A 19,605-nucleotide genomic window follows, 5' to 3' on the forward strand; every position below is an offset into this window, starting at 1 on the left:
TGGATTTTGTCAAATGTAGATATTTCTGTATCTATTGATTTGATCATATGATTTTTCTTTTCCAGCTTGTTAATATGATGAATTACATTATTTGATTATTGAATGTTGAGGATAAATCCCACTTGTCATGGTGTATAATTTCTTTTATATATTATTGCATTTCATTTGCTATTTTGTTCACGATTTTTGCATCTGTGTTCACGAGTGATACTGATCTCTAGTTTTCTTGTAATATTTTTGTGATTTTGAATTAAGGTAATGCCGGCCTCATAGAATGAATTTGGAAGTATTTCCTTAGCTTCTATACTCTGGAAGAGATTATAAATAGTTGTTAAAATTTCTTCCTTAAATGTTTAGTAGAATTCACCAGTGAGCCATCTGGGCCTGATGCTTTCTGTTTTAGGATGCTATTAATTATTGACTCGATATTTTTAATAGAAATAGGCCTATGCAGATTGTCTATTTCTTCTTGTATGCCTTTCAGAAAATTATATTTTTTGAAGAATTGATTCGTTTCATCAAGGTTATTAAATTTGTGGGTACAGAGTTGTTCTTGGTATTTCTTTATTATAATTTTAATGCTTATAAGACCTATAGCAATGATACCTCTTATATTTCAGGCATTAATAATTGTATCCTTTTTCTTTTCCTAGTTATCCTGAGTAGAGGCTTATTGATTTTATTGATATTTTCCAAAACCCAGCTTGTTGCTTTTTGATTTTTTCTATTGATTTCCTGTTGTCAATTTTATTGACTTCTGCTGTATTTCTTCTTATTCATTTTCTTTTACTTATTTTGGATTTACTTTGCTTTTCTCTTTCTTCTAAGGTGAAAGCTTAGATTATTGATTTTATATCCCTATTATTTTCTAACATATGCATTCAATGCTATAAATTTATCTCTAAGCACTGCTTTTACTGAATCCCTCAAATTTTAATAGGTTGTATTTTCATTTAGTTAAAATATTTTTAAAATTTATCTTGAGATTTTTTCTTTGATGCATATCATATAAATGTGTATTTTTTAATATCCATGTATTTTGGAGTTTTTCAGTTATCCTTGCTATTTTTTTTTCTAGTTAAATTACATTGTAGGATGAAAGAAAGGCATTGTATGATTCCTATTCTTTTACATTTGTTCAGGTGTGTGTTATGTCCCAGAATGTGGTCCATCTTGGTGAATGTTCCATGTGATCTTGAGAAGACTGTATATTCTTCTGTTGCTGGATCATCATCTATTCTCTAGATGTCAATTACATCTAGTTGATGGATGATGCTGTTGAGTTCACCTATGTCCTTACTGATTTATCTGCCTGCTTGGTCTGCCCATTACTGATAAATGGGTGTTGAAGTCTCTATGATAGTGGATTCATCTGTTTCTCCTTACAGTTGTATTTGTTTTTTGCCTCATGTAGTTTAATGTGTTGTTGAGCGCACTTCTATTCTTTTTAAAGTTTTCTTCTTCCTTTTATTTTTTCTTCCTTCCTTCCTTCCTTTCTTTTTCCTTCTGCGATATTTTAAAGTAAATCCCTGCAATCATATGATTTCATCTTTTTCTAGAAAAAATATCTAAAATATTAATTAGCAAAATTAGGATATCATATTTTATCTTGTCCATATCCCGTTTCCCCTGGTTACTTAACAAATATAATTTATTATAAATGTTTACTTAAATCAGAATTTGAACAAGGTCTTGGTAATTTGTTAAACTTCTGAAGTATCATTTAAAGAGGAAGCCCCATTTTTCCCCCTTTTTTTTTTAAATGATATTGATCTAGGAAATAAACTGGATCATTATCCTGAAGAGTGTTCCACATTTTGGATTTGGCCAATTACTTCTTCATGGTCTCATATAATAGAGTTTCTATTTCTTATGATTTCTGCAACTGATAGATATAGAATTTGATTTAATTAAGGATTCAAGATTTTTTTTTTCTGATGAAGAATGCTACATAGGGGCATTATATATTTCATATCATGTCACATCAGGTGGTCAACAGCATATGATTGTCTCACTTTAATGATGATAAAATTAATTAGTAGATTCAGGTGGTGATTATCCAATGTCAGATTCCTCATTAATCATTCTTGTAATGGCTTGTTTTAGCATCTAATGATAAATGCTGTTCAGGTCAATGTTTCATTAAGTGTAGCAAAAAAGTGAGTTTCCAAATCTTATTTATTCTCCATATTTCCCTAGGAATATTTTCAAGGTAGATCTCCTTGAATTTGTCATGACACGATTTTGTCATGACATGATTTGTCTTTATAACTTCCTTGCTTTCTGGGACTAGATAATGCAGGCTTATATTGTGTAATGCTTTCCCCAGGCCTCAAATCAACTATTTCTTTAGGGAGCCATGGTTCCCTTTATTGAATAACAGAGACTGTCTCAGACCAGATTCCCTAGTAAATAGAATTTGATGTGGTCTCAGGGCAGCATGAGTAAAGGAAATAGAAAGTGAGTCAGGAAAGAATGCAAAGCAAGGTAAGATAATGTATACTTGGTTTATTGCTTTATTCTAAGCTTTAATGGAGCCACAGCCTTGCCAAATATGTCTGCATGACCATGTAAGATGTCTCCTGATAGACTATATGAAGAAATTATTTTTTTGGTGACATTCATAGTAAAGAGAGAAGTAAGTTAATCTATTTGGCTCCATCTATCTCTTATTTCCCATTGGTCAAATTTCACCCCCTGGGAATTAACTTTTTGTACTTCTGTTCTGCATCAACCAATACTTTTAAGACTTGGTCAGGAAGCCAGATCCTATGCCTTGAACTGTGACATTTGATCTGCATACGAAAGTTGTGACAGGCACGAGAGCCCTAGTATGCCTGGTTGGCCTTGGCTTTGAGAGTTGTAGCAGAGCATACTACTCAGTGTTCCAGATCAATGTGTTGATTGGTTCCAAGCACTGGAAAGACTAAAGACAGTTAGTTGGGTGGCAGATGAGGTGCAGCAAGCATCCCAGGGTCTAGAAGACAGGTGAGGCCAAGGGAGTCAGGAGAGGTACATAAAATATGTTTGATATAGAAATATGTCAATTTTAAAAATTGAGATTTATTTCTTCAATTTGAAAAGATCCATCTTTTAGCAAAAATATATTACTCTTAGAAATTAAAACATAAGCTGTATGAGTTGGGATACTGCTAGAGAGCATGCACCATGCCATCAATTCCATTAGCTGGAACTCAGTTATTTGTTCATACCAAAGTTAAAGAGAGGCTGGGGAATGTGGTTTAGCTGTAATCCTAGGGAGAAGAGGAAACAAGTTTGGTGAGCCAGTTTCTGCCACATAGGTAATGTTTAGCACTGGAATATTTCTAAAATATTTTGTTGATGTTCTCTTAGGTAGTTACTGGTTACTCAACTACTGTTAGAAGCTAGTTTGTAATATGCCACAAAGATAATTGATGAAGGGATCCAGATTTTTGGGCAGATGTAGAATTTTTCTGACAACTGTCATGGATTTAATTCAAAATTAGAAAAAAAATGAAGCAAGAAAGATAGGAAACTGATCATCTTGAAATATTTGTGTTTTGCTACAGCTGAATCACATATTGATAAAACTTGGGTTACTAACTTCTCTTAGTCTACTCTGACATTCAGGTCAAGAAGATATTGCTAACTTTCTATAATGTTAGTAATGGCAATGTAAGCCATGATTAATTTGCTTATTAAAACTGAAGTTTAATTTTATTTGGTGGGAGTCACCAGCTGTTTGATGAATTTTATTTTTATCTATTTACTGTAATTCAATGTAAAATTTATTCTTGCCTACTTATAAATAACTAACAATATATATTTCACAAATATATTACTCAGTATTATTATTTTTACATAAATATTGGAAAATGAAGTAGAGGGCACCTGGGTGGCTCAGTTGGTTGAGCCACCGACTTCGGCTCAGGTCATGATCTCAGGGTTTGTGAGTTCCAGACCCGCATGGGGCTCTGTGCTGACAGCCTGAAGCCTGCTTTGGATTCTGTGTCTCCCCCTCTCTCTCTCTGCCCCTCCCCCATTCATACTCTGTCTCTCTCTCAGAAATAAATAAACATAAAAAAAAAATTAAAAGAAAATGAAGTAGAATACATCAATGTGTTATGTTATAAATTTTTTTCTGGGAACAAAAGTGTGTTTTTTTTATCGGGCACCTGGGTGGTGCAGTCACAGTCGGTTTAAGCATCTGACCTCTCCCCTCAGGTCATGATCTCACAGCTCTTGGGTTTGAGGCCTGCCCCTGGCTCTGTGCTGACAGCTCGGAGCCTGGAGCCTGCTTCAGATTCTGTCTCCCTCTATCTCTGCCCCCCCCCCCCCCCACTCACTTGCATGCTCTCTCTCTAAAAAATAAAATGAAACATTACAAAAATTTAAGTTTTTTTTATTAAAAGCACAGAAAATTAAAATAGGTTTTATTTGGTGTAAGCTTCCCGTTTCATTAAAATTACCTTAAGAGAAAATGATCTGATATTTCATTATAAGTGGTAAAGATTAAGACACATGTCTGTAGTCCCTGTTAAAGTGTTTTAGTTATATTTCACAGGTAGCTATTCCTGCCAAAGAATCTGAAACAGACCTTTTAAAGTTTTTCTTATACAAAATGTTAAACTTACACAAATGTTCAGAATAGTATAATAAGTGTCTACTAACATATCACTTAACTTCAAAAATAACTGTTCCATTCTTGCTTCATATATTCTCCTCAAAATTTATTTTAATTGAATATTTAAAAGTGTATTCAAGATATTGAATATTTTAAGGCAAATTACAGATATCATATTATTTTTACTTGTACTTCTGTTTGGATCTCTGATAAAGACTTTTTTTAAAAAAAATAACTATTAGTAATACTATGGTTTCCTCTTCTCATCCTAATACTCAGTTCACATTCAAATTTTCCACATGGTCTCCAAGCTGTCATTTTACTGTTTATATGTTTGAATGAGGATCTCAACAAGGTTCACACATTGTATTCTGCTGATATTGCTTTTCAGTCTATTTTAATGCTTTAACAGTTCCTTTCCCTACTTTTAATCCATATGCCATTTATTTGGGAAGAATTGAGTCTTTTGTTCTTGTAGAATACACCACATTCAGCATTTAGATAATTTCTTCCTGTGGTGTTAATTTAGGTTCTTTTATTCCCTAGTATTTCCTGCTAACCAGCAGTTAGGCTTAGAGTTTTATTTATTTATTTATTTATTTATTTATTTATTTATTTAAATTCCAGTTAGTTAAAATACTGTGTAATATTAATTTCAGGCCAAGAGTTTTGATAAATTCAGGTTCATGTTAAAAATTTTATAGCAAGAATATTAAAGAAGTAGTGCTGTGTACCTCCTATTCTATCATATTAATATCTCCGTGTCGCCTTTTCAGTGATGTTAAAATAGTGGGTTCAGATGATGGCAACCTGATATTTCTATTGCAATGTTCTTCATCAGCATTTTCACTAATGATTTTAACATTTACCAGAATCATTGTCTGAGTAAATTTTTAATTCTATCATTCCTTTTGTATTTATTATCTGTGATTCTTTTAAAAAGTAGAGCTATTCTTTATCAACTACTTGATTTTCCTGACACCCAGCTCTTACAGGAAAGGCAGAATACTCAATTTTTGACCTTTTTATATTTTCATAACATTATCAGAATAATGAATCTTGCATCTAGCAAAGATAACCACTAATTTGTGTCTTTATTAGTATGAAATCATTGATTTGTAGATATTACATGTGTTTCTATACATTGTTGTCATTGTTCATTTTGAGCTTAAACTATCCCATCTTTGCTAGTGGGAGGTGTTTAAGCCTCCACTTAAATGATAACCTTTATAGGCACAGTAAGAAGTCCAAGGTTCATTTCATACATTTCCTACTTGAGACTTTAAAGCAGCCACTTATCTAAGAAAGTTCCTTTTAATGATTAATGGACTTTGGAGAACATAATTTATGTGTTATTTATTTATATTTGTATTATTTTTCTATTAAGGCTATTGCTCTTCTAGGCTTTTGCAGAACAAAGCTAGAAATAAGTTATGTTTAAGAAGGTTAAATAAAATATGAATTCATACTAATATTTCTATATTGAAGTTTACAGGTTTTATTTAACTTTAAAACTTACTCTTTTAATATTTTAACATGTATATTCACATATGGGCTAAATTGAAAAATAATTATACTAGTTATGCTACTCACAAGGAGACCAATGAATGTAGTTTAAGATTTCTTTCTGGGGTGTATGTGTGTATGTGTTGTCCTTGATATATATGTCCAATTAGGAATATATTGTCAAAATACTTGAAGTACTTGTCCATGCGATTATAATTTCTCTATAAGGAGAATCTTTAACATATCAACCATTTGGTTGATCAATGGTTGATCAACCATTATTTTCTATTTATTCTTATTTTTTGGAAGTTACTTTGTTTTTTTTCCTTTAATTTTTAAATTAATGTAAAACATTTATGTAGTTCCAAAGTCAAAACTATAAAATAAGTACATGAAAAAGAGCTTGCTTCCATATTTTTTCCTATATTCTGTTCCCTCCCTATTTAATAGACAATAATTTTTTAGTCTGTAGTTTACTCTTCCATTATTTATTTTAGACAGTATTAGTAAATAAGTGTATTTTCCTACTTCTTACATGAAAGGAAGCATGTATTCATTGTTCTGAACCTTATTTATTATTTTTTTTGCAGATTCATATTTAATTATGTTCTTTCAACATAATACTTAATTTTATTTTTTTTTAATTTACATTGAAATTAGTTAGCATATAGTGAAACAATGATTTCAGGAATAGATTTTTTAGTGCACCTTACTCATAAGCCTATCCTCCCTCCCACACCCCCTCCAGTAACTCTCAGTTTGTTCCCCATATTGTGACTCTTTTATGCTTTGTCCCCCTCCCTGTTTTTATATTATTTTTGTTTCCCTTCCCTTATGTTTATCATTTTTGTCTCTTAAAGTCCTCATATGAGTGAAGTCATATGATATTTGTCTTTCTCTGACTGACTAATTTCACTTAGCATAATACCCTCAAGTTCCATCCACATAGTTGCAAATGGCAAGATTTCATTCTTGGTGATTGCTGAGCAATACTCCATTGTATATATACCTACCACATCTTATTTTTTTTTAAGTTTATTTATTTTTGACAGAGATAGAGTATGAGCAAGATCTGGGAGGGCCAGAGAGACAGGGAAACACAGAATGTGAAGCAAACTCCAGGCTCCCAGCTGTCAGCACAGAGCCCAACGCGGGGCTCAAACTCACAAACTGTGAAATCATGGCCTTGGCCGAAGTTGGTCGCTCAACCAACTGAGCCATCCAGGTTCCCCTACATACCACATCTTCTTTATTCATTCATCCCTCGATGGACATTTGTGCTCTTTCCATACTTTGGCTATTGTTGATAGTGCTGCTATAAACATTGGGGTGCATGTGTCCCTTTGAAACAGTACACCTGTATCCCTTGGATAAATACTTAGTAGTGCAATTGCTGGGTCGTAGGGTAGTTCTATTTGTAATTTTTTGAGAAAACTCCATACTGTTTTCCAGAGTGGCTGCACCAGTTTACATTCCCACCAGCAGTGCAAAAGAGATCCTCTTTCTCCGCATCTTTGCCAACATCTGTTGTTGCTTGAGTTGTTAATGTTAGCCATTCTGAGAGGTGTGAGGTGGTATCTCATTGTGGTTTTGATTTATATTTCCCTGATGATGAGTGATGTTGACATTTTTTGTCAGTTGACATTTTTTGTCAACATGTGTCAGTTGGCCATCTGGATATCTTCTTTGGAGAAGTGTCTATTCATGTCTTTTGCCCATTTCTTCACTGGATTTTTTTTTGGGTGTTGAGTTTGATAAGTTCTTTATAGATTTTGGATACTAGCCCTTTATCTGATATGTCATTTGCAAATATCTTCTCCCCTTCTGTCAGTTGCCTTTTAGTTTTGCTGATTGTTTCCTTCACTGTGTAGAAGCTTTTTATTTTGATGAGGTCCCAGTAGTTCATTTTTGCTTTTGTTTCTCTTGCCTCCAGAGACATGTTGAGTAAAAAGTTGCTGCAGCCAAGATTAAAGAGGTTTTTGCCTGATTTCTCCTCAAGGATTTTGATGGCTTCCTGTCTTACATTTAGGTCTTTAATCCTTTTTAAGTTTATTTTTGTGTGGTGTAAGAAAGTGGTCCACGTTCATTCTGCATGTTGCTGTCCAGTTTTCCCAGCACCACTTGCTGAAGAGACTGTCTTTATTCCATTGGATATTCTTTCTTGCTTTGTAAAAGATTAGTTGGCCATATGTTTGTGGGTCCATTTCTGGGGTCTCTATTCTGTTCCATTGGTCTGAGTGTCTGTTCTTGTGCCAGTACCATACTGTTGATGATTACAGCTTTGTAGTATAGTTCGAAGTCCGGGATTATGATGCCTCCTGCTTTGGTTTTCTTTTTTAAGATTGCTTTGGCTATTCGGAGTTTTTTCTGGTTCCAAGGTCTTTTCTGGTTCCATACAAATTTTAGAATTATTTGTTCTAGCTTTGTGAAGAATGCTGGTGTTATTTTGATAGGGATTGCATTGAATATGTAGATTGCTTTGGGTAGTATCAACATTTAACAATATTTGTTCTTCCTATCCAGGAGCATGGAATCTTTTTTTTCATTTTTTTTGTGTCTTCTTCAATTTCTTTCATAAGATTTCTATAGTTTTTAGTGTATAGATTTTTCAACTCTTTGGTTAGATTTGTTCCTAGGTATTTTATGGTTTTTGGTGCAACTGTAAATGGGATCGACTCCTTGATTTGTCTTTCTGTTGCTTCATTGTTGGTGTATAGGAATGGAATCAATTTCTGTGCATTGATTTTATATCCTGCAACTTTGCTGAATTCATGAATCAGTTCTAACAGGTTTTTTTTTTGTGTGGAATCTTTTGGATTTTCCACGTAGAGTATCATGTCATCTGTGAAGAGTGAAAGTCTGACCTCCTCTTGGCCGATTTGGATGCCTTTTATTTCGTTATGTTGTTTGATTGCAGAGGTAAAAACTTCCAATACTATGTTGAATAACAGTGTCGAGAGTGGACATCCCTATCTTGTTCCTGACCTTAGGGAGAAACCTCTCAGTTTTTTCCCATTGAGGATGATATTAGCATTAGGTTGTTCATATATGCCTTTTATGATTTTGAGGTATCATCCTTCTATATCTACTTTCTTAAATGTTTTTATCAAGAAAGGAAGCTGTATTTTGTCAAATGCTTTCTGTGCATCTATTGAGAGGATCATATGGTTCTTGTCTTTTCTTTTATTGATGTGATGAATTACATTAATTGTTTTGTGGATATTGAACTAGCCCTGCTTCCCAGGTATAAATCCCACTTGGTCGTAGAGAAAAAAATTTTTAATGTATTGTTGGAGCCAGTTAGGTAAAAGCTTGTTGAGGATTTTTGCATCCATGTTCATCAGGGAAATTGGTCTATAGTTCTTCTTTTCAGTGGGGTCTCTGTCTGGTTTTGGTACCAAGGTAATGCTGGTTTCATAGAATGAGTTTGGAAGTTTTCCTTCCACTTCTATTTTTTTGGAACAGCTTCTAGAGAATAGGTGTTAACTCTTCCTTAAATGTTTGGTAGAATTCCCCTGGAAAGCCATCTGGCCCTGGACTCTAGTTTTTTGGGAGATTTTTGATTACTAATTCGATTTCCTTACTGATTATGGGTCTGTTCAAATTTTCTATTTCTTCCTGTTTCAGTTTTGGTAGTGTATATGTTTCTAGAAATTTGTCCATTTCTTCCAGATTTCCCATTTTATTGGCATATAATTTCTCATAATATTCTGTTATTATTGTTTTTATTTCTGCTGTGTTGGTTGTGATCTCTCCTCTTTCATTCTTGATTTTATTTATTTGGGTCCTTTCCTTTTTCTTTTTGATCAAACTGGCTAGTGGTTTATAAATTTTGTTAATTCTTTCAAAGAACCAGCTTCTGGTTTCATTGATCTGTTTTACCATTTTTTTTTTATTTTGATAGCATTGATTTCTGCTCTAATCTTTATTATTTCCTGTCTTCTGCTGTTTTTGGGTTTTATTTGCTATTTTTTTTCCAGTTCTTTAAGGTGTAATGTTAAGTTATGTATCTGAGATCTTTCTTCCTTGTTTAGGAAGGCCTGGATTACTATATACTTTCCTCTTAAGACCGCCTTTGCTGCGTCCCAGAGGTTTTCAGTTGTGGTGCGCCTTGTTTATTCTTATTCCCTCAACATTGCATATTTTTGCTAGTCTATCTTAGGGATAGATATCTAGACATGTGATTGCTAGGTCAAAGGGTAAATTCATGCAAAATGGTACTACTTATTGCCAAATTCCCTTCAGTAGGGGTGTATCATTTTGTGTTTGAGAAGATTTTGAAAATAAAGTTCCCTAGTCTCTGACCTACTGAATCAGAATCCTGAGATCTGGGTTCCCAGGTGACTTAGATGAACACCTAGGTGTAGGAAGCCTGTTCTACAGGAAAATTTAAGGGCAACATTAAATTAAACCCAACTAATTGCTCACTTGATATGTACCTGTGCTATGCACTGGTGGGAGAAATCGTAAGATAAATATAAGATAGTCTCTTTTGGAGGATCCATAGCCTAGGAACTGGAAGAGAAACAAACATTCATAAACAAATCACTGTAAAATCATGTGATTGCTTGTATAATAAAAATGTATACATGGTGCTAAGGGAACACAAAAGATGAATAAGTGTATCTATGCAAATTGTACCTAGGATAGATTGTTACAGACTGTTCCAAATAAAAGCATAATTATGCACTTAACAAACTTCTTTCAAAACTCATTTGGTAAAGTCTCCTTTCTTGAGAAGAAATAAATCATGAGTCTAATTCTAAATGTATTCCATTTGTTAATTCTTCTTTGGTTTATTCTTTGATGTGGCTTCCACTTTTTGAATTGGAACTACCATGGACATCTATGGAGATTTTTGAACCTAAAATTGTAACATAAAGTACTAAGAAAGTACTAACATTGTGATATTTTCAGCATAAAAACACTACCATAATCATGATCATACTGTGGTGTGAATGAAATAAATAATGCCATTCATGTATCTCACAGGACAGAAGATAAAAGTCAATAAAAAGAGAATTATTTATTAAAAAGATCTAGTGTTACAAGAACAGTACACAGAACTATTATCTGACTGTGCCTTCCACATGATATATACCATTATATATAGTATATATACAGATTGTATACAATATATTTAACGGTTTGACATGGAGTCCACAGTACCTTATTTTGGGTATGCAAAACATTTACTTTCATGAAATTTTTATTTATGAAGTGTTTTTTCCTTCATAGTTCAACTGTCATTATACAAAAATACAGTCTCTTTAGTGACTTAAGACTGTGTGGTTATTATCCCATCCAAGAAAAATCTCACTCAGTACTGCAGCTGAAAAATAATGTACCTTGATAAGGAATGCTGTTCTGTTTTCTACAAAGTAACAAGTATGTAATACAGAAAAACATAACATAAACATTTAAAACCTGTGTTTTTTATAGTTTATGATGCAAAATACATATTCTTTGCAGGTTGAGTAAAAACATCCCTTATCTCCAATTCCTGTAAGAATACATCAGACATTCTACTTGTAAATATTCTATCAGATGTGTACCATCCATCAGCTAGTTGAAAACATTGGTTAATTTTAATTTGCCACAAACTGACATATTTTACTGGACTTCATTTTATAAGAGTTTCAGTAATAATTTAATTCTTAAAGTCCTTCACTAAATCTAGTATAAAACATCACAGAAAATAAAGAAAATTATTTGATTAATCAATATGGAATAGAAATTATTGCCCATTCTCTTATATTCTTGCTGCATCTTTTTTTTCAGATGCAAAATTTGTTCCTGCAAGCTACACTATATTCATGAGAGTTATATCTTTATATTTTTACTTGCTAAACAGTTTGCATTCCTCTATTTGCAAAGTCCAGCCTGTCCCACTCCATAGGGGTACTGAAAGAAGGCCACTTGGTTGTTATAATTCACAGGCTTTAATATTCACCATCTTTAGTCATTTACTGTAGTAATCAGTTAACTAAAATAGTCTTGTAAATCACTTCTTGTTTGTTTAGGGGTGTCTTGGATATAATTCCCCCCCCCCAAAGAGAATGAGTAAGCAACTTAAATAGTTGTGCTATGGCTCTGAACCCAATCTTTTAGGATGTTCAAAACAACAATTCCAATATATCCTGATTCTGTAAAGATTAACCTCTAGAGCCAGCAGTGTGAACTTAGTAATGCTTCATTTTGCTTGCTGTTAAGGATGGTACAAACAGAATTAACAGGCTTAGATTTTATAAAATAAAAGAAACTACTTTTCTTTTATATTAACATCATCTGCAAAACTAGTTTCTTCAAGCTCTTTTTTTGGCATTTGACTTTGCAATAACTATCCCTTCAGGCATCTTCTTGGGTATTAGGTGAACTGTGGCATATTCTTATATCAGTTGGAACTTCTATATGATTATCATCAAGTAGAAAACTTTCACTACAATTTCAAACTCTCTAGGGTCACTTCCATTCAAGGTAACTCCCCAAAATTGCAAATGGGGATGATTTCCCAAGCAGTGTATGGCTAGTTAGACTAGCTGAGCCCTTATACTTAGGCCGTATTTCCACAGCTTAATTCAAAGATCAATTTATTCAAGATGTTCTTTTTATTTTAGTAGTTGCTAATATTTTATAAGTGGTATGTGATGCATGGAAGTATATTAAAAATAAAAATTTATTTGTTACGCTTGAACCACTTTAATCCACAGACTATCTGTATGCATAATTATTTGCACAACAAATTTTGATTGTCCTTAAAATTGGTGACAATTAGAAGAAAGCCCTGGACCTAATTCAACATCTGTTTTGGCAATAGGTAGGGAAATGGGAAAGCTGTGTCCTGTATTCATTTTTTTTTCCAAGTTAGCACCTTTGGCAGCATATTAGTGTCTGCCGTTTTTAGTGACCATATTTGTGCGTGTGACTTTAATATTTTTTGTAACTAAAATAAACACTATATTTGCAGCTGGATAACATAGTAATTAATGAAAAACAATAGCACTTAAATTCATTTGGGATCACTTTCTATTTACCTTGCGCTAATGTAAATGGCTTATTCCCTACCCTAATAATTTGCCCTACGGATGCATATAGAATAGCATATTGACAAATTTTGCTATTTTTCTATGCAGTAACTAATAATTTTTTGAGAAAATTTTTGTGTACTTATCCTATAATGGATCACACAGCTGAGTTATTTTTTTCATATCTTCTACCAGTTTGTCAATTGGGGTAGTTAGCCAAAGGAAAAATGATAGTTGCAGAGTCTTCAGCAAACTTTTCATTCTCAGTTTTTTTTTTTTTTGTATTTGTGTTTGAAACAGATCTGCTAGAGACCACTTAATTAACAAATGGATGGCACACATTCAGGATCATCAGGTATAAAATCAAATTCCAACATATTAAAAAAGTAAAGAATACATTTGACAGAAATTACTTTTACTTACAAAAAAAATCATTACATACAATCTGCATATTTTTATTGGACCAAGAACTGTCCTCTCCATTTACAAAATCAAAGAGAAACCTGATGGATAAGTCATATTCCCCCCAACCTCTTGTAAGTGCACCATGTGCAGTCCCAAAATTTTAAAGCTCATCTCAGGGTCCTGGGTCTCCACTTACACTATACTCTATTCACCGCTATTTTCACGCTAAAGCAAAGCAAAGCAAAGCAAATTTAAGCTGCAGTTTTCACCAAGAGGTTGAGGGAATCATCAATGCCAAGAGTAATGTTACCGATGATGAAGATGGAGAGAGTGTGTGGAGGGTCGATTGAGCACTAGTGATTTTCCCACCTGTGAAAATAGAGAAGCATTAAGTGGAGCAAATTATTTTGGTTTTGCTTGAGCTAGGAAAGAATTGTTTTTAGGTATGTAATACTAATGAGTGCAACATGGGTTTGTTTCTAATGAAGGTGTGCTTATAAAATAAAGGTTTCCCAAAAATTACATGAAAGGTAGAATTATATATGGAATACTGTGATAAAAGGCTATGTCAAATAAAAAAAAAATCTAATCAGGAAATTTAGTGTAATTTTCACCAATGATGTAAATTTCACTGATGGGAAACATCCCAAATTCCAGGTGTGAATTATAAAACAATTTCTACAGTACATTGTTCAGAAAAGGGAACAAGAATAATTAGCAAAAGTTTGTGGCAAAAAGAATTCCTAATTCAATTACTTCAGTCAATTTTTGAATTTAGTAATAAAATTATTTAATTTATTATACTCATAGCTTATTCATTTATTTAACTGTTTAAGTTGACCAGGCTTAAATTTTAGATTTTCATACCTAACTTGGCAAAGGAGAGCCATCTTTCGTCACTCTTCCCTACATCCAGTAGAAATTCTTCCATCTTGAGACCAAATTATTGTATGCAGTTAATGAATTAGGGGGGTTGGCTGTTAGATTAAACTTACTGATTTGAATTGATTAGTTTGAAGTAGTTTAGGTAATGCCACATAACTAAGCTCCACATAAACTAAATGTTACCCTTAGATTTAACTTTACTAATGGTTCCTCAAGCCAGAAGTCTGAAGTATCATCATCATGATTGATATTTAATGAATGCTTGCTATATGCAATGTGCTGTACTGAGCTCTTTACACATATTATCTTGTTCAATCCTTATGATGTACCTATGCAGTAAGTATTGTTTTTATCCCCCTGTTGCAGTTGAGGGAACTGGAGCTTAGATAATAGAACTTGCTTGAAGTCACTGAGCTGGGATTAGTGGAAACAGATGCTCTTATGTATTGTCTCTCTTAAAATAATGACTGGCCTTGACCTTGATTGAGACCTTAATGATAGATTAATAATAAAACAAATGTATCATTCAATTTTTGGAATCATCCTTCTGTCAAGTTATCTTCTCTGGCTAGAGTTGAGTGTTAATGGGATCTGGTTATAATTTTTGTTATGGAAATAGTATCTAATTTTCCCCAGATGTTTACTTAAGAGCTGAGGAATCATTTGTTTGGTAACACACACACACACACACACACACACACACACAGCAGCAGCAAATCTTTACTTTGAAAATTTTTACAGCTAAGGTGCTAATGAAACTATTAATCAACATATTAGAGAATGTTACATGTAGTTCAACTTGTACAAAAGAGGTTATTAGGAAGTGCATGGCTACATGTGAGCTATAAGAAAGGCATAAGGAGAAAGCTTCACTGGAGTGATATGCATGCTTAATAATAAAAGCTGTGAAAATAGTTTTTTCTATTTTTTTTTTGAGAGTGACTGAGTCCTTGTCAAATCCACTAACATGATACTTTTACAAAAACATCTCACTTTCAGAATGCTAAGTGGGGACTATATCTCAAATTTCACATAGAATCCACAAAGAAAAAACATTATTTTAGTATAGCAAATCAAAACAAAATACAAACAACTACACTGAATTATATCTTAGTCCCAACTGCAAAATCAATAGCTTTTTCACTTGAGCAAGTCCTTGAACTTCTTGGAGCTTTCGGTTTTTGGAAAATGATAAGAAAGAAACCAATTGTTGCTTATGGGTCTGTGATAGACAATGTTATGTTTTCACTTCATTAAAACTCAGAAACGTGTTGCACTAGCCATATCGTTTTAACTAAAACATAAAAGTTGACAATTTGTTTTTCATGGAATAGAAGTTACAGTACAATGGGAGAATCAAGGTCTTTAATAAGTACTCTCAAACTTGGGGCTGATATTGTCCAGATGACACTTTACACTCTGTCTTAGAGTTGAAAGGAATCTTGGGGATTTGGAGAATAATAAAATACTTAGAAGTTTGTTAAAAGGATAAGATAATATATAGAAAACACCTAGCATAATGCCAAGAATATGATCAAGGGTCAGTAAATGCTCATTGTATTGTTGTTTTTAGAAATTTGAGACTTATGAAGCAAATAAAGAAGAGAGTTGTCATCTTTTTCATTTTGTGGAAATAATCTGTCAAGGTGCTCTTGAAAATTTATACTCACATATGAACAGTTCAATTGTGAACTAATCAGTGTGGAGACATTATTACCTTTCTTGCTCTTGAAACTATACTTTTATAAATGAATCATAAAGTGTATTAAGTTTTTGTGGGGCCACAATATATTTAAATTCTTAGGCCTTTTCACCTGAATTTCTGAAAAGTGTCAGATTTCCTATATCTTGTGTTTTTTATTTTTTTTTTTAAATTTTTTTTTTCAACGTTTATTTTATTTTTGGGACAGAGAGAGACAGAGCATGAACGGGGGAGGGGCAGAGAGAGAGGGAGACACAGAATCGGAAACAGGCTCCAGGCTCTGAGCCATCAGCCCAGAGCCTGACGCGGGGCTCAAACTCACGGACCACGAGATCATGACCTGGCTGAAGTCGGACGCTCAACCGACTGCGCCACCCAGGCGCCCCGTGTTTTTTATTTTTAACATTTCATTTTGAAATAATTTTAGATGTGTCAAAAAGCTATAAAAATAGAACAAAGAATTCATCCAGATTCCTTAAATGTTTGTTTCATCATTGTTGCTTTATTATTTTCTCTATAAATATATACATTTTCCTGAGCCATTTGAAAGTAACTTGCAGACATGATGTACCTTTCACCCTAAATACTTTAATGCATAGTTCCTAAAAATAAGACATTTTCTTATATAGCCACAGAATTTTTTAAAAGAGGAAATTAATTTATATATATATATATATATATAATGTAATCTATAGACATTATTCAAATTTTATCAATTGTCCCAATAATATCCTTTATCTCATCTTGTATTTTTTAAATGTTTATTTATTTATTTTGAGAGAGAGAGAGAGCGAGAAAGGGAGAGAGAGAGAAAGAGCTGGGGAGGGACAGGGGAAGAGAGAGGGAGAGAGAGAATCCCAGGCAGACTGCACAATCAGCACGAGGCCCAACACAGGGCTGGATCTCACAACGTGTGAGATCATAATCTGAGCCAAAATCAAGAGTTGGACATTAAACCAACTGAGGCACCCAGGTGCCCCTCATCTTGTATTTTTATGTAAGAGTTTACTTATCAAATATTATGTCAATGTTTTTTTTTTCCTCAAAGTTTCATTCTAATTATTTTCTTCCCTATATTTGCCTTCTACCTCATTTATTTTTATTTTTTTTCTACCTCATTTTTTGGCATCAAAAAAATTCATATATAATGCCTTTGTCTTAATCCAAATTGATAAATATGTTGAATACAATGAAGCCACATACAGAGTCCTATAGGATATCACTGGATACCTCCCTTTGGGCTTACAATTCTGCTTGAGAATGATAATAAATAATGTTCATAATTTCCCATTAATTAAATGCACATTACATATTTTTATTCAAGGACTTAATGAAAATTGTCTAATATTTTCTTAATGAGAGATTTGCATACTTTATTAAATCTTTTGTTTCCTTTTTTGACTACATCAATGAAATGGTTATTCATTACTCAATTTGTAAAGTTTTTGTCCTATAATTCCTTTGCTGATGTAATAATGATGGTAGTGGTAAAGAGGTAAAGATATGTGGCCTTGGAGACAACCATACCTGGGTCCAAATCCTGGTTCTTCCACTTAGATCTTAGGCAAGTTACTTAAAATTTCTCTGTAAAATATGAATAATGCCATCTACTTCATATAATTGTTACTAAGACTGAATAAGATGATGTATTTAAGGGACTTATGATCGTGCCTAACACATAATAAAGGCTCAGTAAAAGCTGGAAATTATTAATATTGTTAATAATAACAATGAGTCACAAATAAATTCTGGAAATCTAATGTACAGTTAATAATACTGTAGTATATACTTGAAAGTTGCTAAGGGAGTAAAGTTTAAATGTTCTCACTACAAAAATAAATGGCAGTTATATGAGGTGATGAAGGTGTTAGTTAGATAATGCTATGGTGGTAATAAATTTGCAATGTATAAGTGTATCAAATCAACAAGTTGTATACCTTAAACTTACAAAATTTTATGTATGAATTATATCTCAGTAAAGCTGACAAAGCAATACAAAAATAATACACAATAGAATTTACAATTTATTTTGAAATCAATAAACATGATCAAAGTTTAATTTTAAGAAGAATTTCCTTTAAACTTTCCTGTACCTCATTCTCCATTATCTAATGATAAAGGTGACCAAGATAATAGAAAAATGAGTATGTTAAAATAGTGCAATGGCAGTTTAAAAGCAATATTGCAGGGGCACCTAGGTGGCTCAGTCAGTTAAGTCCCAGGTCATGATCTCACGGTTCATGAGTTAAAGCCCTGTGTTGTGCTCTGTGCTGATCTGTGCTGACAGCTCGGAGCCTGGACCCTGCTTCAGATTCTGTCTCTCCCCTCTCTCTGCCCCTCCTCTGCTCATGCTCATGCTTATACTCTGTCTTTGTCTCTGTCTCTCTCTCAAAAATAAATAAACATGTAAAAAAATATTGCAAAGTTGAAATAGCCAGCAGGTGCTGCTTGAGACCATGATAGGCAAGGAAATTTCACAAATAAGCACATTCTAATGAAAAGATCAACCCCTTTCTAGATTTGTAGAAATTCTGCACTTATGGACATACTACCATGGTTTGTATTAATTGGAGGATGGTATGGAAATCAGAGTGAGAAATGAGACCCTTCATGTGAACCATGCAATTCATCATATTAATTTTGGTGAGGCTTACACTATTTGTTGGTAGTCATCAAATTAAGCCTATTATGTCAATCAAAACATACCTGAATAAGATGGCACCCTGATTTGGGAACTAGCCATTCCATCCCCTCCTTCACTGTATGCTCGAACTTCAATAATATAGACTCCAGCATCAGGGAGTGGTACTACTGCTTGAGGTTTCTGTGTTTCAATAACTTGACTGTTGCTGTGCCCCTCTTGCCTGTAAAAAACCTGGAAATAATAGCAGAGGTTTAAACATTTGCTATTCAGTTGAGGATTCCAAATGTTTATTGACTGACTACTGTATGTCACATTTTGAGCAGAGGGAGCTTACATCTTTGACAGATATGTAAGCAAATATAATGCATGTGCTATGTGCAGCATTGGAAGTGTAAAAAGATGCTATGAAAATATAGAAGAGAGAATTTAATTCTGTCTGTGGGTTAGGAAACACATTTTAGAGGAGGAGATGCCTGAACTAAGTATGTGAAGATAAATAGAGTTCACCAGTTGGAGAAAAGGATGAGAATTCTAGGAAAAGATAAGAGAAGATTAAAAAATACACCCAAGCAGTACAAAACCATAGCATTAGGTATGGAATAAACAGAAGATATATGGAGATGGTGATATTGAGACTAGGGCAGTAGGTAGTGAGGGAGCATATCACTAAAAGTCTTTTACTCTTGGTTATTGAAATGGATAGTATCCCGAGTGAGTACTCACAGCTGTCCTCTTCAATTGAAAGGACTAAAGTGATAATTTCTTAAACGCATCAATAATAAATCCTTAACAATGTAAGAAATGGCTGGAAGTTAACATTTTAGTGTTTTTA

The 19,605-nt window shown here is 33.3% G+C and overlaps 1 protein-coding gene across 1 annotated transcript in view; it reads right to left on the minus strand.

The window, feature by feature from the left end:
• Positions 1-13,647: 13,647 nt before the first annotated feature.
• The window catches only part of CNTN5 (contactin 5), a 552,161-nt gene continuing 546,203 nt past the window's right edge, over positions 13,648-19,605 (minus strand). Inside the window, exons 22-23 of the mRNA XM_047879464.1 lie at positions 18,836-19,004; positions 13,648-13,911 (exon numbers count right to left, since the gene is read on the minus strand). Of these exons, the coding sequence (XP_047735420.1) occupies positions 13,808-13,911; positions 18,836-19,004 (273 nt within the window). The 3' untranslated portion in view covers positions 13,648-13,807. The remainder of the gene's footprint in view (positions 13,912-18,835; positions 19,005-19,605) is intronic.

This window comes from Prionailurus viverrinus, chromosome D1 (genome assembly GCF_022837055.1).
Source record: "Prionailurus viverrinus isolate Anna chromosome D1, UM_Priviv_1.0, whole genome shotgun sequence".
Classification (NCBI taxonomy): domain Eukaryota; kingdom Metazoa; phylum Chordata; class Mammalia; order Carnivora; family Felidae; genus Prionailurus; species Prionailurus viverrinus.